The following is a 27,388-nucleotide window of genomic DNA, read 5'->3' on the forward strand; positions in this document are numbered from 1 at the left end:
TAAAAAGAACAGCAATAGAACCCAGCATTTTCTTTTATTTAACTAGCAATGTACTGTTAAAGAAAAATTATTATTTTTTGGACTTTATTACAGTTAATCTTATGGCATGTGTAAACACTCTCACTTGAACATATTTCTTAATTTTGAACAAGGCTGTGTTAATGATTTAAAACTACTAATGGGTAAGTATTCAAAGCACAGGAGGCCTTAAAACGAGTGGACCTGGGGAAGGGAAGAATCAGAAGCCAATCTTTTTCCAAAGTTAACTATGTTAGAATATTTTCTTCCTTTACAGTACATTTTGAATTTTGCCTTAAAATATTCTTTTAAAATGCTCACTTTTTTTTTTTTTTTTTTTTTTGCATAACTAACTGTATTTTTGATCAGCGCCACTTGAGGGCGACTTTTACTACTTCCTTCTTAAATCTAGCCATTTCTGCTTTTCATTTATACCGATCCTAGATCAGGATTTACGTTTAAGCTTTAGTTTGCAACGCAGGGAGGTTCTACGGGATTAAGGACAAGATAGCCGACCCAGGATCAGTAAAAGAGCTGACCGTTGGCTTTTCTTTAAAGCAAAGCATACAAACTTGCTAGCGTGTATCCGCCTAATTAAGATAGTCATCCATATGGACCAATTAGAATTGTTATACGCTGAAAACTTCCGCTAATGTGGGCGGGGCTTATGAGTGGGCGTGCAAGATTCAATAGGAAGAGGAGGTCAAATGATCTAGGAGAGTTTTTGGAAAGCGTGAGGTTGTCAATACAAGAGCTAAACAGGTCAACGGAGGTCTAGTATGACCACACAGTTCATCTAGCAAATTTAAACGGATCAGTTTGCAGATATAAGTGGCTTTGCAGGGGATTTGTGTCTTTGTTTGTGGCGCAATAGCTAGTCTTGAATGCCTGCTAGCTAATGCTAACGACACATGTAACGAGTACGCAAAAGATTGACTAACAGTTGCTAGCAAAGTGAAGTTATGGTCATAAGTAACTGAGCTCGCGCTTCTGTAGAACATAGGATTGATCTATGGTGGTTATTTCCGTGGCGTTAGTTTTTTGTTAGCTAGCTCTGTAACCTTTCAGCCGCTGTCCTGTCTTTGGTATTTTCCTCTGGGACCTTGTGTCACGGTCATAGCTGTCAGTCATGTTTCACTCTGTGCCTCGGCGTCCCATCTGCGAGATCGGTGTGAATACGATGAGGCTCCAGAGCCGCAGGTCTCTGTGGCGACCGGTGGAGGAGAGGGGGGAGAAACTCCAGAGTTTCCCCTGGCTGGGAAGGAACGTGGGCCTGCTGCTGTCATGGCTCCAGAGGGCAGGCGTGGGGACCTCCAGGGCCCCGGGTCAGAGGAAGAAGAAAGGACTGCTGTCGATATTTGCAGATCATTGCGGCTTTGTGACCGGTCAGAGGCTGCGACGTGCCTGCCAAGTGGGCGAGCTTTACTCAAACCTGTACTCCGAGAGAACCAGGTGGACCCTGATCGGCAACATATGGCGCAGATTTCAGAACAGTCACGCCCCTACCGGGAAGCTGATGGCGGCCCTTGCAGGGGTGTTCATGTGGGAAAACGAGAAGATTCAAGATGAAGAGATCCGCAGGTGAGGATCCCATCTTTTACCTGCAACATGGACATATCTGTGCAATTATTTGGTGCAAACTAACTTGTCAACATAGAGGTATTTTCATACCTTAGTGAACTGAACACCCAACAGTTGTCCTAGTTACTGATCATTTTAAAGCAGCAGGGATTTTTCTTGTGCATTTTGTATATGATTAATGATATTTCAGTGAAAAATTAAGAAATCACATTAGAACAGAATTTAATAGTGAAGGTAACTTAATTTGCTATTGAAGGGCATTAAAGTTGTGTATTGTATAACTTTTTAAAATCAAGCCTGAAAAGATACTTGATCTATGAGTCTGTAAAATAACTTGGCATAATATAAGAGTCATCACTGCAGTCCTTGGTTACACTGTTTGAAAGGCTATAATATTACAGGTCCTTGCATTCATGCGATTGATGCCAACATTCTGCTTTGCCCCTGGCTGGACTTTTTGTTGGCCCGTTTTCACTACATCTTATATAACTCCTGAAGAAAACATTATAGGGATCAAAATGGTGATGTATGAGAAATGGGGGTTAAAAATTAAGGCTTAATCACAACTAGCATTGTTTTCCCAGCTGCATGCTTCATCTAACTAAGTCTGTTGTCCGCTGGTTTAAAGATCTGCACTTTTAAATATAGATTTTAAAATTGTATATCTTAAATAAAAGTGATTTATTGGATTTATTTTTTTTTGCTTGAAACAGTTTTTCACGAAAAATAAATATTCCCCAGCCACCTTAGACTTAGACAAACTTTATCATTTTGTATGCACAGATTGTATACAAAAACGAAAGTCTGTCTCCTACAGCTTACAACAGTAAATGAACATTATACCATTATAAAGTGCACCAGTGATTAAGAATGTAAACGGAGTAGGAGAAAAGAAAGCTGTTTAAATGAATGGTGCAAAAGGGCATTAATATGAAATGGTTCAGTGCAGTGCAAAATAAATATGGTGCCAATTGCAGTAGAATATTTTAGTTGTGTCCCTTTTAAAGGGATTATAAAAGTTCTGCACATTGGTATATTGCAAAACAATGTTGCAAATGTGATGCAGAGTCCAGTTTAGAGTTCAACAGTCTGATGGCAGCGGGTAACAAAGCTGTTGCAGATTCTGCTGGACCTGCAGCGGATGCTGCGAAGCCTCTTCCCAGAGAACGGCAGGGAGAACACTCCATGATGGAGGTGTGAGGGGTCGTTGATGATGTTACCGGCCCAGGACACACAGCGCTAGGGTGAAATGTCCTTAATGGATGGAATGAGGAGCCCAGATGGCTAATTTGTTTTTCTACTAACTAGGAAAAAAGTTGAACACGCAGAGTAAAGCAACAAGTAGAGAAGGGACAAAATATAGCTGTAGTAGGTGTGGATCACTCCAGCTCTTTGTCTGCCATCTCACATAAGGACTTTAAACTATGTGACCGGTTTAATCGAAGATGTCACCAATTTGAAATTGGAACTTATTTTGACTATGCACCTGTAATCAGCCAATTCCTCCATTTATGTAAACGGTTATTACAAGCCTATTCAGGCTGGCTTAGCTTATCTGTGATTTATCATGTTAGTTGTAACTCTTGTGCTAATGGTATTCTAATGCTGGCATCTCTTTAAAGATGTGGACTTGAGCTTGAGGCCATGGAGGCTGTGAAAAGCCTATGCACACCCTCTGCTACTGTGGCTGGACAACCAGACAGTGGCTGGGAAGCTGTGGTGGAGAAGAAGGATTTCAGAGTGTGGAAGAGGCCTATTCCCAACAGTCACCTCTATGAATATCGAGGTTGGCATCATTGCTTTCTGACACCAGGTTTCTTATCTGCATGTGTCAGAACCATCTGAGTTTGTATTTCTGCAGACTAAATCTATTTTGTTTTGTTTTTCACTGCAGTATTGGGTTCCTACAATGATGTCACACCACGACAGTTCTTCAATGTACAGGTAAACTCATTAATCTTATTTTCTACTAATCCTGTTTCCTGTTCAGCAGAGTATTAATGTTAAACTATAGCTTAGAAGATGATTAAGAATGGTAAACTTTAGAGTTATTTCTCAGTCTGGAAACATTGGCTTTTTAAAGGAGGAGGAAAAATAATATTTTAAGTGTAGAGAAGTAAGAAAAAAGAAGCATGGAAAAATGCTTGCCTTAATCCAGAAGAGAATCACTGGAATTTCTAATAGTGCTTTGTACCTTATCTTATTTTTAGATTAAAGCAAAGGTTTATGTCACTAGGTTTATTTGTCTTCGAGAGCCTCTGGGTTCAGGATTAAAAAATGTTTTACATTCCAAAAAAAAAAGATGATTCAAAACAGAAACTGACATTAAAAACTACTATCTGTGTTTTAAAATAATCTGTATTTAGTGTAAGTGAATCCTGTCCAAATGTTAAGTTTGCAGTTTTATTTAAAATGTATCTTTTTAATTTGTCTAGGTGCCAAACGGTCGGTAACATAGGACTCTACCAGTTCAGAATAAAATCTCCATTTGTTTTACTGTTTTTCTTTAGAAATTTAATAAATACCAACTTGGTAAATGTTTGGCTCTGAAATGCTCAGAAGGTTTTACGAGTTAAAGCCTTATATTTGAACCAGGAAATACACAACAAAGTAATTTTGTATACTTCATATTTTAACATTGTGTGTTTTTATTGAATTTTTAAATAACATAGATATTTTATTTTTTTATAACTGTCATAACCCACTTTCTCTTCCTGTGTGCAGGGGAAACATTACAAACGATAAATGCTTGTGCTCTATTTACTCTCTCTCCTCCAGTTGGACACAGAGTACAGGAAAAAGTGGGATTCCTTGGTTATCAAGCTTGAAGTGGTTGATAGAGATCCCAACACAGGCTCTGAAGTTGTGCACTGGGCAACACACTTTCCAGTAAGTTTGCTGTTTGTTTGCATGTATGAGAACATTTCAGTGTTCAGAGCTTATTATAGTCCTTCTAATATTTATTTAAAACAAAACTAATCCAGATATTCAGTTTATAGATTGGATCACACTATTGATATGTTGTTAAATCTCTCCTCACAGTATCCAATGTATTCAAGGGATTATGTTTATGTGCGACGATACGATGTTGACATGGAAAATAATATGATGATCTTGGTGTCAAGGTAAGACTCCTAAGTATTTGTTGAATTGTAACTTTGGTTGGTATTTTGTACATTTAGAGGCATAAACAAATTTATGATTAATCTCATAACTTGCTGTTTGGTATTGAGTAGAGCCGTGCAGCATCCTAGAGTCCCCGAGACTCAGGAATTTGTGAGGGTCCACACGTACCAGTCAAAAATGGTCATTCGCCCCCATAAGTCCTTTGATGAGGTTTGTGATCAGCTTTTAAGTATTCAAATGTTTTGAAGTTTATGAAATGTGTGTTTTTGAATTATTATAAATTTTTTTTCAATTGAGTTTGTGTTTTTTCTCTGACAGAATGGGTTTGATTACCTGCTGACATACAGTGATGATCCACAGACGGTTTTTCCTCGTTACTGTGTGAGCTGGATGGTGTCAAGTGGTAAGCTGCGTTTTTCTGCGATTTAAATTCATCATGGATCGTTCATACATTTGATAGTTGTTGTATAAATGGGTTAAACATTATCGAAAGTTTCAAACTGAAAGCTGGAATCACCACAGGATTCCTCATGTCTTCAAAAGTAGCATTTAGACTTAGACAAACTAATGTATCTGTGTGCCGTTTACGGCTGGCAATATATCCAGAATGCACTATTTAAATTAGCCATGCTTACCTTTGTTTTAAAGGGTAATTTCTTTGGCTCTAAACCATTTTGTGTGGACCTCGAGGGCTGTCCCGGCGTTAGATGTACGCAGACCATTTTCTTTTGTAGGCCGGAAGGGGAGGAAAACAAAAATACCAAAGATCAGCCGAAAATGTTTGTGGAAACTAGGGTAATTAACAAGACGGTTAGCCTTAGCTATAGGGATCGAACTTTTCTGATGGTAAAAATTGACTTTATGTAGCGATTTTCTCATCACCGAATGTTTTGTTTTGTAAACAATATAAGACTGGATTTATAATACAGGCTCAGGATTGCTTCAAAGGTAGGAAGTCGAAGCTTTGTTTTTTGTTTCTTGCGGCATTAGTGGCTCGTTATTGTAAAGTAGGCTGAGAGGAAAGAGGGTACAAGAGAGGGGGAGACACATGCGGCAAAGGATCACAGGCTGGGTTGAACCTGGGTTGGCCACGTCAAGGACTAAAGACTGATCTATAAGTCGAAACTAGGTCGTCTGCGTAGGTGTTGCGGTAAATGCGGAGACGTCCCCGCCCCCTCCACAGTACTCTGCCACACATCTCCCAAATTGTACATCACAGCTGACACTGCCGCAGACAGGAGGCCTCTGATTGGTCAAATCTACATCCACTCTACCCTATGTGTATTTCTTGTTTAGTACCTTACTGGCTTGTTTTGTTTGTATGACCGCCATCGTGGAAAACGACTCGTGAAGATGGACCAGCTAGAAGATCGAGGTGCCCGAGAACGCTGAGACCATTTTTCCACTTGGATCACCGCTCTTTTCTGTCCTCATGTCCCTCCGTTGTCCGACTACCTTACCCCCACTTCCTCACCGCCTCGGCCGTATGTAGACCCACAGCTATTTTGTGATTGTCCCTCTTGCGTTGTGGCATGAACTTCAATATTGAGCATAAGTCACAAGTTGCGACAAGTTCACTGCGACACACTGCTGCGGGAGCATAACCAGCCCTTAAGGTTAAGTTATTAGGAAGCATGCCCCCGAAGCGTTATTTTAAAAACTCAAATTTAACATGCTACTATATCTTTATTAATTGTGCTTTGGTCCTCTGTGGATGTTAAGAAAATAAAGTGCAGCAGTGATCAGAAAGTAAACAACGTAGGAGAAAAAGAAACCAGTTTAAAAATGGTGGCATTTACATTTTCTTGTAAAAAAAATTTTTCCAGATCAGTTTTTGTTCTGTTTTCTTACAAAATATGTTTGGCCTTTCTTAAAAAAAGAAAAAGAATATGAATTTTCATAATGAATTGATCTCATACCTACTTACTAGAATTTAGCTTTCTAACTTTCTTTATTATACCTGGCTTGATATGATTCTGTTAATCTATAGTTAAGATGATCATATAATTAAACTCTGAACACAAGAAAACAAGATTCAGATATCTTTTGGTATGTTTTAATTTGATGGCAAAGATGGTTTCAATGGGCACTTAATTATATATTACATTGTTTCTTGAATATTAGAAATGGTTAATTAATATTATTAGAAAATCTAAACCTGGAAAAAATAGGAATTTATGAATAGTAAATTTATCAGCTCCCCTTCCACTTTGTCGTAGTGCAGATGATAAGCTGCATTTTTCCCATTCATTCCTATTTTCTGAGTATCTGTTTTCCAACTCCCTGTCAGGTATGCCAGATTTTCTAGAGAAACTGCATACTGCTGCCTTGCGGGCCAAAAACTTGGAGGTGGGGATTCATGACTACACCAGTGTCACGAAGTCCAGCGACTCCAACCGTCAGCCAAGCCAAGAGCGTATGGGTGGAGAAACCACACATTCTGGTCCTGGTCGCATCTACGCCTGAGATGGATATTGTCCAGAGTCAACTTTGGCATGCTTTAACCTGCACTTAAGTCTGATTGAAGCCGTCCAATGAAACTTTGTGGGTACTCCTACAAGTTAGGTTTTCAGTTTAATTTGCAGACACTTGTTGATCTGTAGATGCTGTAATACTGTTTGTAAAATGCGACAGCCGGAACATGATGGACATCATTACCATCTTTGTGGACACTGTACAGACTGACTGGCACGGTTTTGTTAGCCATTGTTTTTGCAATGGTGTGTCTTCCATTATTATTGGTAAAATTCAGACAAATTTCCTATTTGTGAAAATTATTTTGTCAAAGGACTGTTTCTCCATTTTGTTTTTCCCAAAGCCTCGTGGATTTTCATGTGTTTTTTTTTTACTTTGACACAAGAAGGTGACTATGACTGAAAACTGATGGACTTATTGCTGTAATTCAAGGGCTTTGCCAAATGAACCCACTGCCTGATGAAGAACTGCGGCTGTTGAAGGAAACGCGGGAAGCGAGTCCTTACATTTCATGGGGTTTTAGGGTTATTTGCAGCACAATACAGTTACATGACTGGATAAAGGGGATACAAGATCAATGCATCTATGACAGGAAAAACAGAAGAATTTGGGCTTTTCTTTACCTTTGCGGAAAAAAAGTAGCTTTTGTTCATCAAACTGTGTTTAAAATTGCCAGCCCTCTGAAGATATTGCTGTCCTTCAGCATTAGAGGCATAGTGTCTTACAATAACCATATAAATCCTCATTAGCAAAGGTACTGATGTGCATCTGGTGAGGAAGTTGTGCATCGCACTGCACAGCCATTGAGAACCTGTCTGGTTTTTGCTTTGGATTAATATTTAAGTTTTTTCATTTGAGATTTAGTGTTGAATCTATTCAGTTTGTTTGATTTGAGTTACGTGATTTTGTCTGTCACTGTAGAGCATACATTATTTTTATGTGCAAAAAAAAAAAAAACCTTTTACAGTACTTAACCTCTGACTTTCAGTTCTGCATTTTCTTTTTTTTTTTCAATGCAAGTCTTACTGAAATGCCATACTGTTCTCCATCGATGCATTTTACAAGGAGCTGTGTGCAGGGTCTAAAACGAATGTACAAAATGAACCACATGTTGTGAATTGAAACCTTGCCTAAATAAACTGTTTACAGCCTGTTAAAATGGCACCAACATCCTAACGAACTGGTGTGTTACAAAAGCCCTCCATCTTGTACTAAATTGTAGTATTACAATTTGTGTGTTTAATGCATCCGTGTGAACTTTTGTTTTTCAATGCTCCGTTTTCAAATCCTTAAATATGTTTAATTTACTCCTTTTGAAGCATGTCTTGCTTTTTAAATAAATTTGGAAGTGTAAGATATAAAAAATTTGTATTGCATTGGAAATGCTTGTTTAACATCTTCATAGTCGAACCAAGCTGTGAAAATGTAACCTAATAAAACACATTTGCTGTTAAATGTGTGTGTTTCGTTTCAAAGCTGCAAAACTGTCACCATCTGTTGCACAAAGTGCTGTTGTTTGGCCTTTTTTTGCGAGAAACAATTCAAATTAAAGCCACAAGTGGCATTGGGCGGCCCTCGCAGCTCGCACCGCCTGGTATGTTGCGATCGCGGGAACCAAGCGACCTCCACCTCCACGCTCCTTCCCAGCCTATGCTCCTGCTCTTCAGCCTATGCCTGCTGCTGCTTCTCTTCATCCTCCCCCTCCTTCTTGTTCTGCTGCTGCCACTGTTTCTTATCCTCCTCCTCCTGCAGCTTCTCCTCATCTTCCTCATCTTCCTGCTAATGCAGCTTCTCCTCATCATCATCCTGCTTCTGCTTATCTTCCTGTGTCTCCTTCTGCTCCTCCTGCTGTCGCTCTTGCTGTATCTCCTTCTCTTCATCCTGCTGTCGCTCTTGCTGCATCTCCTCCTCATCCTGCTGATGCTCTTTCTCTTCATCCCCTGCCTACTGCTGCTTCTCCTGATCCTCTTCATCCTCCTTATCCTGCTTCATTTAATCCTCCTCCATTCTCCTTCTGCTGATTATCTTCCTAATCATCCTCCTCCCCCTGTGCTCCTTCTCTTCATATTCTTCTTCCTGCTGCTGCTCTCACTGCATCTCCTACTGCTGTTTGTTTCTCATCCTCATCATCCTTCTCCTCCTCCTAAAAGCATGGCTTTGGATGACTGGAGTTAACAGTTTGATGCTTAGCCACGCCCACATGCTCCCATGTAGAATAATAATTTTGATAACTTTTAATTTGCTATGACTATAGTCCATGTAAAGTTAATTTGAAGTCTCAAACTCAAAAAAACCCAAGAGCCCTTCCCTCAGATATGTCATGACCTAAAAAAAGAAAATGGTATCTTTGATCCAAAATGGCCCATTTCTTGTTGGGTGTGGACCATGACTCCAATATACTTTTTTGAGCATCGTGTTCGGCTATACAAATTTAATAATCCTTAATAAAAGCAGGGCCTGAGGCAGTTTAGTCATACTCTAATGGCGCAAAGTCTGATTTTGATGCTTGGCCACGCCCACATGGTTTGTCACAGCAAAAACTCTTTTGATTGCTTTTGACCCCTTATGTCTTAAATCGAGGCTCAGCAAGTTAGAAGTTTGCCGCCCCCTTGCTCCTTCTCAGCCAGCGGAAAAGGCGCCACGCTTCACCTCTGGACCAGCCGGAGAAAACCACAGCTTTGGTGAGGAAGGGTTAAACTAGGGATAAAATATAATATCTGGGATGAATCTCATCTGTGAGATAGATGCTGCGGCCATCTCAGGTGGTGGGTCAAAAGTATATGTTCAAAAGATGGAGAAACAGCACTGCCAAACTCCACGGTTAGCGGTAATACACCCTACTCAAAACAAAAAAAAATAATTAAAAATCCATAGTTTGCAATAAAATCCCGAAAAAAATCACAAATGTCAAGGAACACATCTTGCATGTCCTAGATTTTTTTTAGATGATTTATTAAATAATTTAAAGAAAGAAAAATCTTTAAACTTGAATGCCATATACTGCGGCAGTTGAAAACCCCATAAGATGCTCAAACATGCATAGATTCACGCCAATCTTGGCAGTCTTTTGTATAATCAAAGGATAAATAACTGTTCCACATTTGGCTAGGATTGCTATAAAACTTTTTGAGATACAACAATTTTCTGTTAACACAAACTTTTGAAAAATCAGACTGACAGACTTTAAAAAAGCGCTTTGCTATTGTAACCAGCTTACAGCAGGCTTTGTAAAGAACGTATTTTGAAAGTTTTAGCTCATTTGGATAAAAGGCTGATTTTATAAAATTTTTTGAAAAGAGGTCCGTGATTTCACGACACGGTAAAATGTAATTCAAAATGGCCGACTCTACTCAAAACAAAACAATTCATTAAAAATCTATAGTTTGCAATAAAATCCCGAAAAAAATCACAAATGTCAAGGAACACATCTTGCATGTCCTAGATTTTTTTTAAATGATTTATTAAATAATTTAAAGAAATACAAATCTTTAAACTTGAATGCCATATACTGCGGCAGTTGTAAACCCCATAAGATGCTCAAACATGCCTGGATTCACGCCAAACTCGGCAGTCTTTTCTATAATCAAAGGATAAATAACTGTTCCAAAGTTGGCTAGGATTGCTATAAAACTTTTTGAGATACAACAATTTCCTGTTAACACAAACTGTTGAAAAATCAGAGTGACGGACTTTTAAGAAGAGCTATGCTGTGTACACCATCAAAAAAGTACCGATTAGAGGAATATATTCCAAAAGTCCTAGCGCTTTTGGGAAAACGACTGATTTTTTAGAAATATTTTAACATAGTGATTCTATTTTCATAAGGGTGCCGTTTGATTCAAAATGGCCGACTTCATGAGAGGTTTAGACCATGGCTCCAATGAAACTTTTTGTAGGTGGGGGGCTCATACAGATGTGTGCCAAGTTTCATTATCCTAGGAACGAGCATGGCTAGGGGCTGAATTATTTCCTGGCATTATCTGTCCACTTGACCAACTATTAGGCGAGAACGCAAACTTTTGAAAAATCAGAGTGACGGACTTTAAAGAAGCGCTTTGCTATTGTAACCAGCTTACAGCAGGCTTTGTAAAGAACGTATTTTGAAAGTTTTAGCTCATTTGGATAAAAGGCTGATTTTATACAATTTTTTGAAAAAAGGTCAGTGCTTTCACAAGAGAGTAAATTGTAATTCAAAATGGCCGACTTCCGGTGGGGTTTAGACCATGGCTTCAAGAGGCTTTTAGTTAGGGCCTGATGAGATGCAAATGTGTTCAACGTTTCAATATTCTAGCACTAAAAACGGCTTGGGGCTGGTGGTTTGAAGTTTGTTATTTCTAGGGGGCGCTGTAGTGAAATTAAGCCCCGCCCACAAAATATTGCTCTGGATTCCTGTTTGGAGTTGGACTAGGATCATCTCTTGCGATTTTGGTGCAGATCTGATTAATAATGAGGAAATGAGAGCCAATCGTATTTTCATGGCGAAACGCCTCACTTCGCCAGGGTGCCACGGCAACACCATTTAACTCAAAATCTCTGTGCTTTAAACGAAGTTAGACCAACATGTTTTCTATCATCTGACAAATTTTCAAGGTGCTGGTGTTTAAAATGACTCAAAGGGACCCTCCCAAGTGAAAAAAGTGACTTTCTTCCCTTAGGGGGCGGGGCTTAGATGATGTCATCATTTGACCATCCAGTATGGTCAAGCACCCAAAGGGGCTCCTTACTGCCAAACGTGGTTTGATTTGAACCTTTTTTGTAAAAGTTATTCCACTTTGAAATTCTTCAAAAGTACCCTAACTTCGGGGCCCCTGGGGACCCCTTAAACATGCTCAAAAACGAAAACCTTTGATAACTTTTAATCTCCAATGCCTTAACTGCATAATGACCGAGTTTGAAGCCGATAGCTCATAATCCCTAGGAGGAGTTCGTTAAAGTTCGACATGAGCGAAAATGAAAAATGGCCAAAAATCGCACTTTGAGCCAAAATGGCCGACTTCCTGTGGGTTTTAGGGCATACCTCCAAGAGACTTTTTTTCATGATTTTACGAGATCTACCTGTGTGCCAACTTTCAAATCTCTGGGACTTACAGTTTCCCCCAACTCACGTTAGGGGGCGCTGTGGCGTAATTTGGGGGCGGCCATTTTGGATTCCATTACAGACCGGCTATTTCACGCGGGGGACAATTTACTGCCACGTTTTCCTGAGTTTTTGAAAATGCGAAGTCCCCGTAAAATGCGTTCAAAGTGCTACAAGAATCGTAATAATAATAATAATAAGAAACTTTCGAAATACAATAGGCCTTCGCAGCGCTTTGCTGCTCGGGCCTAATTATGTAAATGAGGAGCAATACATGCAGTTTTTGGTAACCAAGTGGGTTACAAGAATAAGCTACATTTGTAGTCCGACTAATCCAATAATCTAATTTTCCTTATATCTTGTGGTGTTTACCATGAAAGTAGCTGGGATATATCATGCTGCAAAAAAAAAAAAAAGGTCTGCATTGTCTCTTAAACCAATATAGTCTGCCCTAATAGGATAACGTGTAAACCTCCTACTCACCGTCTGGGTGAAAGGTCTAGACAGCTGCTGAGACGTCCTGGTTATAATGTAAGCACTGCTTTACCAATTACAATCAGTTCATGCTCCAAACCCTTTTAACCATCAAACACTAACTTTAGATATTAAAAAATAAAACTTAAAGATTATATAATTGCATTAAAAATTTTTTTGTTTGCACATTTTTTTTTTTGTAATGCACTGTTTGTTTGAAATAATCTAAATTACAAAAAATATATGCATTAAATAACATTTTGCTTACTTAATTAAATGGCCCATATTTATTTAGTGTGCTTCATTCTGAACTTATTTTTTAAACTAACACAAAAGAACAAGAATTTAAATCCATTATCTATAGAAGGCAAATACAAGGAAACAAACTCATTTACTTTGGAACAAAGATTTAAGAAATGTTTTCTGTTCTCAGTATAAACCATTCAGACTGCATACTGTGCAAGGTTTTATATGCTATCAGAAAATATATATATGCAGTGAATGAGTGCTGGGGTTTTGCTTCGAGTTCGTACATTGCAGTCTGGGTAGTGAATTAGAGGAATAATTTCGAGGAGGGCTTGGAAAAAAAAGCATAGATCTAATTTAGTAAGTGTAAAACAAATGTAGAATATAGTTCAGAATAGAATAGTTCAGAATATAGATCTATCTATCTATCTATCTCTCTCAATATTATATAATATACATCTAAGTCTTAAACTTTAAACATTTCTTTTAACTTTCATTCATTTCTTAAATGTCTATACAGTTTATCAAGGTAGAATAAAGTGTGCATTAGCATTTAGGAAAAATATCTAAGTCCTCCATAGTTTATTTTCCTACAAACTAGAAACAGACAAAAAGAAAAAAAAATCAAAGTCAGTTCAAACTTTTGCACTTATTTGATTAATGATCAGATGTAAACAAAGTGAATAGTGTAGTTTATCTGAGTGTTATTTCTGTGCCCTCTTTGCAGGATCTCAAAAACTGCTGCAGTTGTATTGATTTTCTTTCATTTCTTTTTTGTTCAGAGATATTTTGACAAGCCAAACAAGTAAATAAAATTGATAGAGTTATGATCTAATTCACTAATGGCCAAAGCAGCTGCCTCGGTTCTTCATCCCCACATTTGGAAGCTGTGTCATGGGGTTGCAATGCGTTTCAGTGACCTCTGAAATGTTCTCAACATTACTGTCCCTTTTATTAAACAAAGAAATAAGAACAATAAGTTGTAGTTTTAAAAGTATATAAATTTTTTTCAGTGAATATATATGTAGATGACCCTTTGAAACACTTGCATTTTACAGATTTATTGTTGAATGTTTCTTCATGAAATACCCTACCATTTATAAAGCAAGGTTTGTGATTCATTATCATTTCTAATCATAGCTAAATTAATATAGCTCTTATTTAAGACACAAAGAAAAGGAAAAAACAGAAGACAAACTATAAATTGATTGCAATAGGAGAGACATAAGGAAAGGAGGAGTCTGGTTTTCACAAATGAAATTTATTAGTTCAGTGTGTCTATTCTGATAAAACAACAGTGACTGAATTTAAATAAGGAGCTGAGTGTTGGATAGAGTAGAGTTCTGTAATTTCATAATAATTTCAGGAATATAAACTGATCCTGGCCACTTGTGTGTTTCAGATTTTGTGTAGCAGTGTAATATAGTTTGATGTACCCATCTGTGACGCATCTGTAGTCTCGACAGGCGACACATTGTTTTAATGTATGACCTCTACGGACTGAAATTATTGGACAGAGTTAAAAGCCACCAAGCACTTACTGTAATTGATTATCTCCACTAACGAGACATATTTTGACCACCAAGCTTGGAGATAATGACAGGTTTATCTGTAAAAATGCTTGGAAATCCATGAACACTGTGAGCCCCCCCCTTTTTCCCTTGTGTTTTATACTTTATTCAGCTAAAAAAAAGTAACACACAAAGAGGGTTTCAATTTAATTTATTAGTCAGACTTTTACAGTTTTATGTGCATTATGAAGTAAGACAAGACAGTTTCATTAAAACCAAAAGCAGATTTTTTTATTCAATGGTTTGCTATTGTTATCGGAACATGTACATCAAAAAATGTCCCCCTTAAACCAGTGCAGAACTACAAAATGATTTGATATCTTTGCTAGGGAGAAGATTGTTGAGTGTGCTCACAAAACCCCAAAGTGCTTGGCACAACCATGGACAGAAGATGCACTGCATGGTTAGATCAAGCACAATGGGGTCTTGGGCAAAGACGAGAATAGCCAATGCAAAGCCAATGCACCCAAGTCTTACTCTGCAGATTGCTTCCAAAGGACATTAAGGATTATAAAATAAAAAAAATCTTGCATAACAGTATTTTTATTATTATTATGTCTTAGGAAATGCATATTTCAGTATGAGAAGCTATAATCCTGAAAAACGTATAAATTGATATTTTTTCTTTTGCCCCCAGTTAAATTCAGAAACTGCTTTTAGGTAAAAGCCAAAGTGTTTTGTTGTATTGTATTGTAAAAAAAAAAACATTTTGTTATACTTAGATCCTGCGGTTAAAAACATCTGCAGGATAATTAAGACGAAAAATTTGTCATAGGTCATGGTCACTGCAGAAAAAAAAGGCAACACCCTTTCTGTACGCGAACTGCGTCAAACCCCACCCTCTCGCCCGAAATCTTTGAGACACTTCGGAACAAAAAGAATACAAAAAAATTCAACTGATTTAGGAAATAAGCCTTAGAAAATCAAGATAATTTTTACAACAGGCCGAAGATTCATTGGCTTGTTTTTTGTCTTACGAGTCAATTAAGTACTACCCGACTGATCAATGGAAACTGAATTTAGCAGATCTTACTAAGACTGATTGCATCTCAAAGAGAACAGACCTACAAATATAACTTGTAATTGACTCTAAAAGAGCTTCGGTGGCTCACTGACCTCAAGAATTATAGGGATATCTCTGCTCTCCATTTGCGGACACTGACCATCTCTTCACCGCAAAGACACAATCCAGTCTTACATCTCAGTCCCAACCTTGTTATCGGCCGGTGAGTGCAATGTCAAGCTTTAAGATACCATTAATCTAAGGGAGTCGTTTTCCCAAAAGGTTTCTCAATCTTGTTACCTTCTCTGGAGTCTCTTGCAGCTTCCCCTGGGACGTCTTTCTCAAATGAGAAAACTGGGTGCGATAATCAACTTAGAGCTCAACCACTTTGTCTGATGAAATAATGCCATAAGAATATCAATGCAACAAAAAAAAAAAGGAAGAAAAGAATGTGGTTCGAATTTACCAAATGGCTTAGGAGTTGGAGCGTTTGTGGAAAATGGTGGCTGATGGCAGTTAAAGGTTTTAGGGTGAGCATGTTTCATTGATATGAGGTAAAGATGATGGGATGGTTTTAATGCACCGGTCATGCTTTCTTACCTTACATTTCCAAGTCATCAGTAGGTTCATTTTGACAGAGACCTCTCGGAGACTGATACCAAATAATCTATAAATCTCGATTTTGAATTTAAGCATTAGAAAAGACAAACCAGAATTTAAGTTGTCTTCTGACAGAGATCAGGTCTATCAAGTTATCCAGAACTCACTGTAAATCAAATACTTTTAACTTACTTTGGATTTTTTCAGAAAACTTCTTTCTGGGATATCTACCTTTCCATCTCTTTACCTTGCGTTGATGTTGGGTGATGAAGGCGCCTGGATCATATGAGAAGTGTCTTGGGGTCTTCCAGCTTGCTCTACTGGTGGAAGACTGTCCTGACTGCGTCCTCAGCAGCCTTCAAGTTCCCATCTCCTGTGCCCCTCCTTCAAGCTAGGAGGGGTTGGTGACATTCTCTTGGGATAGGTGCTATGGCAATGAAGTCTTGGTCAATTTGGGATTGGATAAGGGGTTGGTAGAGTTTGGGGTAGGTGGGGGCGGACGGTTCCGCATTTCATAAATATTAATACAGAGTCCGCCCTCTCTAAATGGGTGGATTCTTTAATTTTGTTAGAGGGGGAAGTGCTTTATTCACTTAATGGCTTTTATTAGTGCCCAGTCCTCAACTCTTTCATTAGCTAAAGTGCTGCTATAATTTACAGGGTAAAAGGGGGGGTAGGGTGAAAGCGGTGTCTGGGGAGGGCTGATCCTGCTGTTGCTGGACAGTAGACGTCATGCTCCACCACTGCAGCTTTTATTAAAAGCAGCTAGTTACTTAGATTTAGTCTTATCTCCTTTTCTCAGCCTTCTGATGTTGTTACAATTGCCACTTTCTTCGTACTTTTGCTTTCAAACAATATCTTGACTCTCAACACTACTATGCAAAAAATTTAAGGACATAAGCATAATTGCTGGAAACTAAATACTTCAAATGACTAGTGTGCAAAGATAAATCGGGGCAACCAATCTTAAAATTCCTTTGATACATTATTCTGTATGATAATCAGTCAAAAGTACAAATAGCCTTGATAATCATACACTCCTGTACAATTGATGATTTTTCACTTTTATCTCTGTAGATTACCAAGTTATTTTGTCTTTGTATCGTTTAAAATTAATTTAGAACTATGTACAAGAACATTATTTCAAGAGATGTAACACAACAGGTTGAGTCATTGGAATTTCTAATAGCGTACGTAGAATAAAACCTATATATAAAATTTTATAAAAAAAAAAACCCTGAAAATCCCACACAAAGAACGAAGTGTTAGTATACTTTTATCATAATCAAATCTAAGTTTTTATTTATTGAAATCCAAACCAAATTTGATGTGCTGCTCATCTTTGCACTGGATGCATTAACTTTATTCACTGGCTTATCTCTGCAGAAACATGACTTCTTTACCCTCCGCGATGCATGCAGCTTACTAAAAGCTACTAGAGCACCTACGGCTGATAATAAAAGCTTTATTTTGCTCTCTGGAATTTTGTTACTTGCAAACAGCTTTCATATAATGACCCCCAAAATGCATCTGGGCGAATGTACTTATTAACCTGAGTGGCCATACCCCATAGGGGAGGGGGGAGCGGATCCATCAGTATGAATAACTGGCTTCATCATCAATGTCACATAAATCATTTGTGGTTTCAAACAAGATTTTCTTTTTTTCAACCTCTTCAGCCAGACTAAAATGTTCGCAGTGACACAGATGCTTTACATCGCATTGCAGATATGCTTTGATCTTAAATCATGTGCAAGTTTAAATTATTTTATAGTGAAATTCTCTTGAAAAGGGAGCAGTGGAAGAAGAAATCAGACAAATTCAATTGTTTTTGATATTTTTATTGTACAGCTTTAGGTTCTTAATGGAAGCATTTACCAACATTCAATATGAACTATTTATGGCGTTCGGTACTGTGGGTTCTTTTAAATGTGATGCAACATAGCAAGCAAGTTGACCGCATGAGAGATGTAAAAATTGAGATATTTGCTGAGCCATGCAGTGCTTCGAGAGCCAGTTCACTTTTTAACCAATTGGATAACGTCTTCATCTTCCAAAACATGGTCCTTCCCCACTTTCTGTGGGTTGTGTTTCACAGACGAGCCCCACACGAGTGCGCTGGAAAAAAAAAAAAAAGGAAAAAACCTTTTATTAAGTAAATTCATCAATTTATTGCAGAGAGACCAACATAGCTAAAGTTATTGTTTATGTAATAAAAAGAAAATAATTCATCTGACTGCATGTGACAGTTGGACCCATCCACTCTTTAGGACATTTAACCCAGAGGCAATTACACAGAATGATCGATGCCTCTGGCTCACCCATCGGGAGATGCTGGTAAAACATCTTTTTGAGCACAAAAATAACCTTATGGGCCGGATCTATCAAAGGTTTGCGTGTATTAAAACATGAGCTATTTCACTGCGCACGCTAAAAAATGTACAAACTGATCTATCAACAGCGTGCTAAAAGCATTTGGTCTTTAAAACGTGCTAAATAGCGCCTCTGATCCATTTAGTACTTTTTCTGCAATGAATATGCAATATGGGGTGTTTACACGCTAAAGTGCGTCTTGTGGGAGGAGAACATGTAAATATATTAATTTAGCACTCGCAAAGTGATTTATCAAACTTGAACGCAATTTTGCTAACAGTATCTGACTCTATATTTAACACGTTTCAAAAGAAGGTGCAAATGGTCTGTATGCGTAATTGCGCACACATGGCAGCGGTTATTGTCGCAAGAAGGAGACATGGAAATAAAACAAGGAGACGCAGAGAACGCATTTTTTCACTCCGTGTGAATATTTTTGCAATGAACGAGGAAACGATCATCAAAACATATCGTTTATCCAGCATTGCCATTTTGGAGCTGTTGGGGGAACTCCGAATGGATTTGGAGCCAGCCACAAGGAGGACCCACGCAATACCAGATATCACAAAACTCCTTGCAACATTGCACTTTTTTGCATCTGGGTCATTCCAGCGTACGGTTGCAGCGTGAGCTGGGATCTCCCAATCTCGTTTTTTCAGAAGTGCTGTCCGACGGGGTCGGGGTTCTCCGCCTGTGGAGCAACGTGCCAAATGCTGCGGGGATCTCATCCACAGTCACAGGCCAATACAAAACACCTGGTTTTTTTTTTTGGTTTTTTTTTACTGCAGCACATACCACCTTAGGGAATAAAGGTTGCCAATTTATAAATATATATATATATATATATATATATATACTTATTTATTTTTTTTGTTGGGGGTCACTGTAAGATTTAAATTTCTTAATGCACTAGTTTGTACAGACTACAAACTACTTTGCCGCAAACCACAAAACGCGCAAAACCATCATTTAAATAGGGCGTCTCCAACAGTTTTGCACCTTCCACCAGTTACGCAATCACTCTTGTTAAATCACCCGCAAACCATGGTTCAGCCCCTCGCGCAAAATTCCAGTTTGCGAGCGCAAATTACTGCACGCAAAATTGGATCTTGATAAATCCGGCCCTATGAGTCCTAAAACAACCAAAAACATGACCGTACCTATATTTGAGACCTAACCAGAAACACTAAATATCTGAGGATGGCTAAGACTTGGCTAAGACTGCCTCAGTCTGGCTCTTAAGTGCACCAGTAATTTAGATTAATCTGGAGTTTTAATTTTATTCATTAGAAAAAAAAAAAAAAAAAAAAAAAAAAACAACAAACCTACACCTTTTAAATGACAGTCTTGATTATAGAGTAGAGTACATGAGTATAAATGCATTGCAGCTGCCGAGTTCGATCAAGAGTGCCTGTTATTGCTTTAGGTTGCATGCAAATCTTGAAACTGCTCTGCATGTAAAATACCTCTGCAGGGTCATCATTAATCTAACTGTGCTATTGTACAGATGCCAGATCTTGCACTTACCAAGGAGTTACTAATATGACCGCTCTAAACTGTGAAGGATAAAATAACTCCCTTTAAAAGAGAAGAGGTCACATGCATTTGTGTTACTCTAAAATATGCCGGTGCTACATTTGAAAGGAGCTCTTTCTTGACTTTACACCCAGTTTGGGTTTAAAATCCTGTTTTCTACAATTATATTTTAATTCAATGTTTCAAATGAGCCATATTTTAATAGCAGCATCTAAACATATTTTTGTAAAATCTTTTACACATTTTGACCATGTTTTTTCTCATTTGTTCAAGAGTAAAAAAACCCAAAAAGCATTCTTGGGATATTTTTTTCAATTATTCCATAATTGACTGCATTTCTATCTATTATATATATATATATAAAAAGCTGCTTCTAATGCATGAAATCAATCAACAGTAAATGGTTGTGTTCCACCATTCACTGTAATAACTTTTCTTTTCAACTTATCCAAGTCCAGTTCCTGAAATGTGTGCTCTACACAAAAACCTCTCAAAATTTATGACATACAGCAAATTATTTAGATCTTTGTCAACTCTTAACTACTTACTATTTGAATTCTTTGACTAGATTTTTGTGAATCTTTAAGCAGAAATCCTCTACTGCAGTTCGACCATCAGGGAGAACAACAGGGGACGTGTAATCAGGGAGCTGGCCCTTGGGTTTGGTGTAGCTGTAAATGAGCACATTCAGTCAGATTTTGGAACATGCATATGCAAACCATTTAATTCAGCCTGGTTCAATCACAATTACTAGAGAATTCTAAACAGAAGAAATCAATCCACTCTTACATGCGAACAAGCTTTAAGTAGTCCCACATCCTTTCAAGCAGGTCATCAAAGTTCCAGCGGTGGTGGGCAGAGATTGGAACGCAGTGAGGCACCTTGTAGATGATGTCCAGCTCCTCGATGGAGATCTGGTCAATTTTGTTTAGCACATATAGGCACGGGATGTAGACCCTGATGAAAAATTATGACAGTAAATACTTACTCGTAATTTTAAATTTGACCAAATTTCATAGGGAAATAACTCTGTCTTTATTAACTGCATTCTGCCGTCCACTTAAAACATGAACTGAGGCATAGACTATAATGTGACATTTATTTTAGCAATGCGCAGGATATCACACGGTATCACAGACAATTTAATAAAGCCAGGCTATAAAGGCACGGTGAAACAATGAAATATGCATATTCTCCTTTAGCAGTACCACTTAATTCCTCTCTCACACTGCGGTGGAGTTACTTTCTCTCACTGTCATTTACAGCATTAGCTTATTTGGGTTTGCAGGTACCCTGAAAAATTACGTTTCAGAACTATAACAGCTTTTTAATTGGTGTGAAGTTAATTTTTATTTAAAAAAAAATCACTTTAGAATTACAAGGAAAACCAATACAACCTTATGACAATGTGACCAAGCTGATCATCAGCATGAAAAAAGCTCCATGGATGATGTGGGGTTATCTGGATTTCCCCATAGACCAGGAAGGATTTTTTTTTGTTGAGTAAATTGTTCAATTAGAATTTAGTATATTTCTTTAAATAAAAAATAAAAATAATAATAATAGATCCACCACGCAAGAATTAATAGCAGAATAAGCTTTTTGGCAGAGAAGATTTGTCAAGATGTTCAAGGGTGCAACCGACTTAATCGACTGCACTGCTCTACCTACAAATGGATTTCCTTTATAAATATGATTGCATTTAAAGACAGGGTTTTTGCCAAGAAGGATTTTTTTTACAAAGACCATCAAATAGATCGAACACAAACCTTCCTAATTAAATTTGCCTTTTTTTTCATGTGTTTGATTAAGTATAAGTTAAATTAGCTGAAAAAGAGAGTAGATCTACCGCCAGAGGTTTAAGGCCCTCTGTGCTGCTGTGGATATACTGGCCGACATGGCGTTACACACAACAAGCCACACCCAGAGAAAAGAATGGTGAAGGCTGCTACAGCAGCTTACCGATTTCCCTCCACCACATCAATGAGGTCATCAGCTGTGACGTCGCTGCGCAGGGTGATGTCAGCATTGTGGATCTTGTACTCAGCCAGGATGGTCTTAACCGTGTCCGCATCTAGCTCACTTTGTGCACACTGATAACAGATAGAGGACATGTAGGATGGCATGAAAAAAGATGTAAAATAAAGCATTTCATTGAACTTTAAAATGTGGATTGATGAATATTAATTAATTTCACCCACCAAGAGCAGCGCCAAACCTATTGAATCATTATACAAAACCCAAAACTACCTACAGTACTTAGCATCAAAGAAAATGTCTTGGCACAATTTTTCAATGCTGAAATGTATTTCCCAAACATATAGTTCTCTTTTCCCCTTTGATAACCTCTTTCTGTTGTGCGAAGTGCTAAACTATGCATGCATGATCTGCCACTCCATGCAAACTTCATACAGCATTTAATGCTATACACACGAGGTAAGACATGCCTGATGTGTTTCTTCTATAGTTATACTGAATAAACACCTACAGTGTTGAGTTGAGCTGATCCACAAACTCAACTTTATCTTACTGTTTGATATATGTAAATATGTTTCATCTTAAAAGATAAGCTGATAAAGATAAACATGTTTCCTAGTAGCAAAACATGTACAAATGTAGCCCCCCCCTTTTCAGTATCTCCAAGTGTGGTGCATGAATGAGCTTTTTCAGGTCTGTAAATAAGGCTCTGCAGCAAAATGTGACATACTGTAGCAGTAAAGTTTATGCCTCCTTTGTCCTTCTTCTTGAAGCCAATGTTGGGCGGTTGCTTGTTAAGTCGGATGCCAAAGCCCTCCAGCTCGTGTTCTATTAGCTTCTTATGAACAAGAGGCTTTAACACATCAAGCACTATCAGGATTAGATTACAGGTTCGAGCCACTGGGAGAGAAATGGAGAGAAGAAAAGAATAGTTAGTGTTTTAGATAAGGGAATACTCTAAGGTTTACAGTGTGTATAGTTATAAAATATATACATAATTAAACAAAGCAATCTTAGATTTCTTATAGGCTTTATTATTTCTGTGAAATAATAACTAAACCAAGCTCAAAAAAGGAGTGTATAAATTACACTCTGTATGATGGCTAAAGTCAAAATGTTATATTTTTTTCCCAGACTTAAAGGTTAACTTCTGAATAAATGTCAGATAGTTCAGTTAGGACCAGTTTCTAAATGAATCTTGCAAAATCGAAAACTGGTAGGCAAAAAGACAAGGTGTATGCCTGGATGGATGAATGGTTCTTTCATCCAGTAAGATAGGAAAGAAATACTCAATATATATATTTTTTTCACACTGCATTTCCTTTTGACATACTTTATCAGACCTAAAAAAAACAACCTTGAAACACATTTCATACTTTTCCAGATTGTGTAGAGACCCTGCTATAATAAAAAAAGTGTACATACATTCAGATCAAGATTTGGAAACTTTAATGGCAACAAAAAAACTTCTTATGTTTATTTTTTTAAGCTTTTACAGCAATATCAAGATTCCGGCATTACCTGCAATGACCTGCCTGCCTCTCCCCTTGCCATCCTTTGCCCCCTCAATGATTCCAGGTAAATCCAAAAGCTACAAAGAAAGAAATTAGGTGATGGACATTTGAAACTAATAGACCTGTAGCTTTCAGCAAAATGTGAAAAAGGTAAAAATGTTTGTACCTGAATTTTGGCTCCTTTATACCGAATGACTCCAGGCACTGTTGTAAGAGTGGTGAACTCGTAGGCTGCAACCTCAGAGTAGACACCTGCAAGGTTACTTAGTAGGGTGGACTTTCCCACTGATGGAAAACCAACAAATCCAATTCGGGCATCGCCGGTTTTAGCCACATCAAAACCTGAAGGGTTACAGTAAACAAACTTTGGTTAAGGTTCATAAAAATGTAACTGAGCAATTATATCAGAGATCAACCATAATAAGGAGATACTACCTTCTCCTGTTCCACCCCCGGCGCCTCCTTTTGGTGTGATCAGTTCCCTTCTTAGCTTTGCGAGACGTGCTTTAAGAAGACCCAAGTGGTGAGCTGTGGCCTTGTTCTTCTGCGTCCTAGCCATCTATAGTATGAAAGACATGTTTGTACATGAATGATCAGCATCAACAGGAAATGTATGGTAGGGTAAGCTGTGCAAGATTGTTCTGTGCAAAGGACTGCTTTTATTTAAGGAGTATTTTCCACATTTAACGCAGCATGGCTAAAAGCTATTGGTGGGTCCAATGCATTGGCACCTCATAGAGCAAATCCCTGTGTCTGTGCGCGTATTGTTTTGAACTGACTGATGCAAAAAACTATGTTTATAAGTGCATCTGTCAACAGGATGCATCTGCTAATAATATCTCTGATCTTTTGCGGTTCGTTACCAAATTCATCAAGAAATATGGAGCAGCCTCAAGGCAAAATAAAAGTTTCAACCATGTGGGACTATTTTGACCTCATATTTTTCATTTTCTCATTACGTCATCCTGTTCCTCTCAGTGATCACTCGAGTTATCTGAATTTAAATGTAATTCAAACTGACTTTTAGTTTAACGTACTTGCTATATATATATATATATATATATATATATTATTTTTTTTTTTTATCCAAGTCCACAAGCATCATCTTCCACAGCTTCAACAAAAATATCCTGTTATGATATATGTTCAGATTATTTGACTGCATATAAAAATACCACAGATATCCTAAATTTAAACTAAGATATGAGATAATAAAATTTAAAATAGAATGACAAAATATGCAAAAATCGGCTGCAGGTAGGGATTTAAAGGTCCAGCAGGTGTCTGTACCCAGTGAGACACTATCAAATCAGTAGCATAACAGTTTGCAATGTGTCGAAACGCTTCATGTCGCCTCATCAACCCATTACTACTAACAGCACAAGCCTTGAAACAGAGGATGAAGGATAATTTAAAACACACTTTATTAGTAAATGTTTTAGTTAATAATCAAGTCAGTAAAATTCAACACACAAGGTATAACAAATAATTCTCTATCATTGCAAAAATGTTACTAATTGTTATTTATTCAAAATTTTGAGTAAAGGTTTCACTTAGTTTTAATGATCGCAATGATTTAAATTTAAAAACTATAAAAATAACAAAAACATATAACCCTATATTCAACTTTAATTGTAACATTTTTCTAATTATACTGCTACAGATTAAACTAAACTGTACGTCTGGAAACTCACAAATGTATTATGTAATAATATATAAAATAAGAAAAATTGAATAAAGAAAATATAAGATTTGTAATACTTTTTTTGCGCTATGTTACAAATTTTATTTACACCAAATTAGTTCAGCTAAAGTTAGTTCACGTCTTCAAAGAGTCTGCTTTACGTATGGTCAGGCAGGGTTGTTCAAAGTAAAATATGTAATTCAGTTTGAGTGCTAGTCAGTGTATTTCGAAAATCAATATAGGTCACATAGCGGTGTTTAATCCACAATATAATTATAAGTAAAATAGATAGAATTTAACTTAACAGCTGTGAAAAAAAAACGTGGGCAAAAACTGTTCCAGGTTTCAGAACATTTATGCTAACGCTAACAGCTGGCTCTTAGCTAAAACGTGACCAACTTAACCGCTCCTAACTGGAATTTTTATGTTTACCTTACCTCATTTTCTATCTCCGCTATTTTGGCGAGTATGCTCATTTTGAATGGTAACCGTTTCACAAACCAGTTTCGAGAATTTTACGAATTATTTGGCAGCGTTTAGCGGTTTAGCATGCTATGCACACGACACAGAAATGCCGCTGTACGATAGTTCACGGGAAGTCTCGCGATGTCAACGGCTGTAATGATTGTGCATGCACCATACTTATAGTAACTCCTTGCTAAAATTTGATTTCCTCTTTCTACTTAAGCTTTGATATTTTAGGGTAACTTTTTATCTGCTGAGCCTGCTGTTTAACTGGAGGTCTAGTAAACGCAGAGTTAACAGTAGATATTGACCCTGGACTTACTTTAAACTGTCTTAAAATGTATACATTTTCTACTTTGTGTATTGGTTTTATAAGATTTATGTTGAAAAAAGATGTTTTTGAAAGTTTTTTTTTTGCACTGATTTTTTCCCCAGTTTTTTCAATTATGGTAATAACAATAAAAACATTTTTATTTTAGTCTCTGAAATATCAGAATTTCACATAACTATATTTTGTCTGTTAATAACATATTAGATAAATATTAAATGCTATCATCAGTTAATAGTGTGAGGGATTGCTGTCGAGTCAATATGTCTATGCAATCTGCTGGTTTTCCTTAGATAGAAAACTTTCAACCAATCTGATTGCATGATCTGGTTGAATTGTCTCTGTAAAGTACCTTGAGAGGATACGTGTTTTAAATTGACACTATTAAATAAGCTGAACTGAATAATTCAGCACTTCAATAGCCTTTTTACCAAATATTTTTCACTTTTACTTCAGTAAGTTATTTTGTGGCTAATTTTTAAAAGCTATCAAATCTGCTTTTAACCTCGTTTGGCTTGTAACCCCAAAGGCTTTGTTGTCATCTTACCAGAGCACCTTCTTGTGGTCCATTAATGCATTGGCATAGCTGCAAATTAGACTTTCACCTTCTTTTAGAATTTCCTTTTTTTTTTTTTGCTATTCTTCTATAAAAGCTAATATAAAACAGGTTATTTTCAGATTTCTGAAGACACAAGTAAATATCTTTTTCTAATGAGATGACTTCTACAGGATAGGGTTAGTTCTTCTGGAAAGTTTTATATATTATATATATACATATATATTTTTTTTAGGATGAATGCCCTGTTTAAAGTCACACCACAGCATTTGATGCAGATTAAACTGCAGACTTTGGCTAGCTAACTCAAGAAACTTCCTCTGAGCTATTCATATGTCAACTTGGAAATATTCATTAGATCATTGTTCTGCTACATTAAACATCTGCAGTAGACCTAAAGGTCACAAACTGATGTCCAAAAATATTCTGCTTTAACTAACCTGGGGTCTATTCTGACCTTCTGGATTGAGGCTTTGATGTATTGTGATAATTTGGTTGGCCAGTCCTGGGAAGGTTCTCATTGTACTACATTTTTAAAGTTTTTATAAAATGGCCTAGTGACATGGCAGGTTTCCAAAGTAATGGCTTTTCTGACAGATTTAACAAAGATTTAACAAATTTTTTTTGAAAAATCTGTTCTTAAATGTCTTTCAAATAAGGGCTGAATCTTCTTAATATTGTCCGGCAGCCTTTTTTTTTTTATGTATTTAAGACTTAATCCAACAATATATTTCCCCTGGGGTTACAAGGTTAATAGTTTAACCCACTTAATTAAATTTGTCAA

The 27,388-nt window shown here is 37.3% G+C and overlaps 2 protein-coding genes across 2 annotated transcripts; one reads left to right on the top strand and one right to left on the bottom strand.

Annotated features, from left to right (window-relative positions):
- The first annotated feature begins 689 nt into the window (after positions 1 to 689).
- On the top strand, positions 690 to 8,655 carry stard7 (StAR-related lipid transfer (START) domain containing 7). Its single transcript, XM_038267681.1, has 8 exons — positions 690 to 1,599; positions 3,222 to 3,385; positions 3,494 to 3,543; positions 4,378 to 4,488; positions 4,642 to 4,724; positions 4,836 to 4,935; positions 5,044 to 5,128; positions 7,016 to 8,655. The coding sequence occupies exons 1-8, from the start codon at positions 1,148 to 1,150 to the stop codon at positions 7,189 to 7,191; spliced, it is 1,221 nt and encodes a 406-aa protein (XP_038123609.1). The 5' UTR covers positions 690 to 1,147; the 3' UTR covers positions 7,192 to 8,655.
- A 9,341-nt stretch (positions 8,656 to 17,996) lies between these two features.
- On the bottom strand, positions 17,997 to 25,852 carry drg1 (developmentally regulated GTP binding protein 1). The gene is made up of 9 exons (XM_038267669.1): positions 25,693 to 25,852; positions 24,007 to 24,130; positions 23,738 to 23,913; positions 23,579 to 23,648; positions 22,788 to 22,957; positions 22,043 to 22,173; positions 20,870 to 21,037; positions 20,629 to 20,751; positions 17,997 to 18,289 (listed from the first exon to the last, which is right to left on the bottom strand). The coding sequence occupies exons 1-9, from the start codon at positions 25,729 to 25,731 to the stop codon at positions 18,190 to 18,192; spliced, it is 1,101 nt and encodes a 366-aa protein (XP_038123597.1). The 5' UTR covers positions 25,732 to 25,852; the 3' UTR covers positions 17,997 to 18,189.
- Between the last annotated feature and the right edge of the window lie 1,536 nt (positions 25,853 to 27,388).

This window comes from Cyprinodon tularosa, unplaced genomic scaffold, assembly GCF_016077235.1.
Source record: "Cyprinodon tularosa strain WSP-4 unplaced genomic scaffold, ASM1607723v1 ctg680, whole genome shotgun sequence".
NCBI classification, from domain to species: Eukaryota; Metazoa; Chordata; class Actinopteri; order Cyprinodontiformes; family Cyprinodontidae; genus Cyprinodon; species Cyprinodon tularosa.

Coding starts and splice junctions, on each gene's coding strand:
- stard7 (XM_038267681.1), top strand. CDS start 1,148: ATGTTTCACTCTGTGCCTCGGCGTCCCATCTGCGAGATCGGTGTGAAT. Junction 1,600..3,221: donor CAAGATGAAGAGATCCGCAG/GTGAGGATCCCA, acceptor ATCTCTTTAAAG/ATGTGGACTTGAGCTTGAGG. Junction 3,386..3,493: donor TCACCTCTATGAATATCGAG/GTTGGCATCATT, acceptor TTTTCACTGCAG/TATTGGGTTCCTACAATGAT.
- drg1 (XM_038267669.1), bottom strand. CDS start 25,731: ATGAGCATACTCGCCAAAATAGCGGAGATAGAAAATGAG. Junction 22,174..22,787: donor GCATAAACTTTACTGCTACA/GTATGTCACATT, acceptor ATCTGTTATCAG/TGTGCACAAAGTGAGCTAGA. Junction 20,752..20,869: donor TACTTAAAGCTTGTTCGCAT/GTAAGAGTGGAT, acceptor GCTCATTTACAG/CTACACCAAACCCAAGGGCC.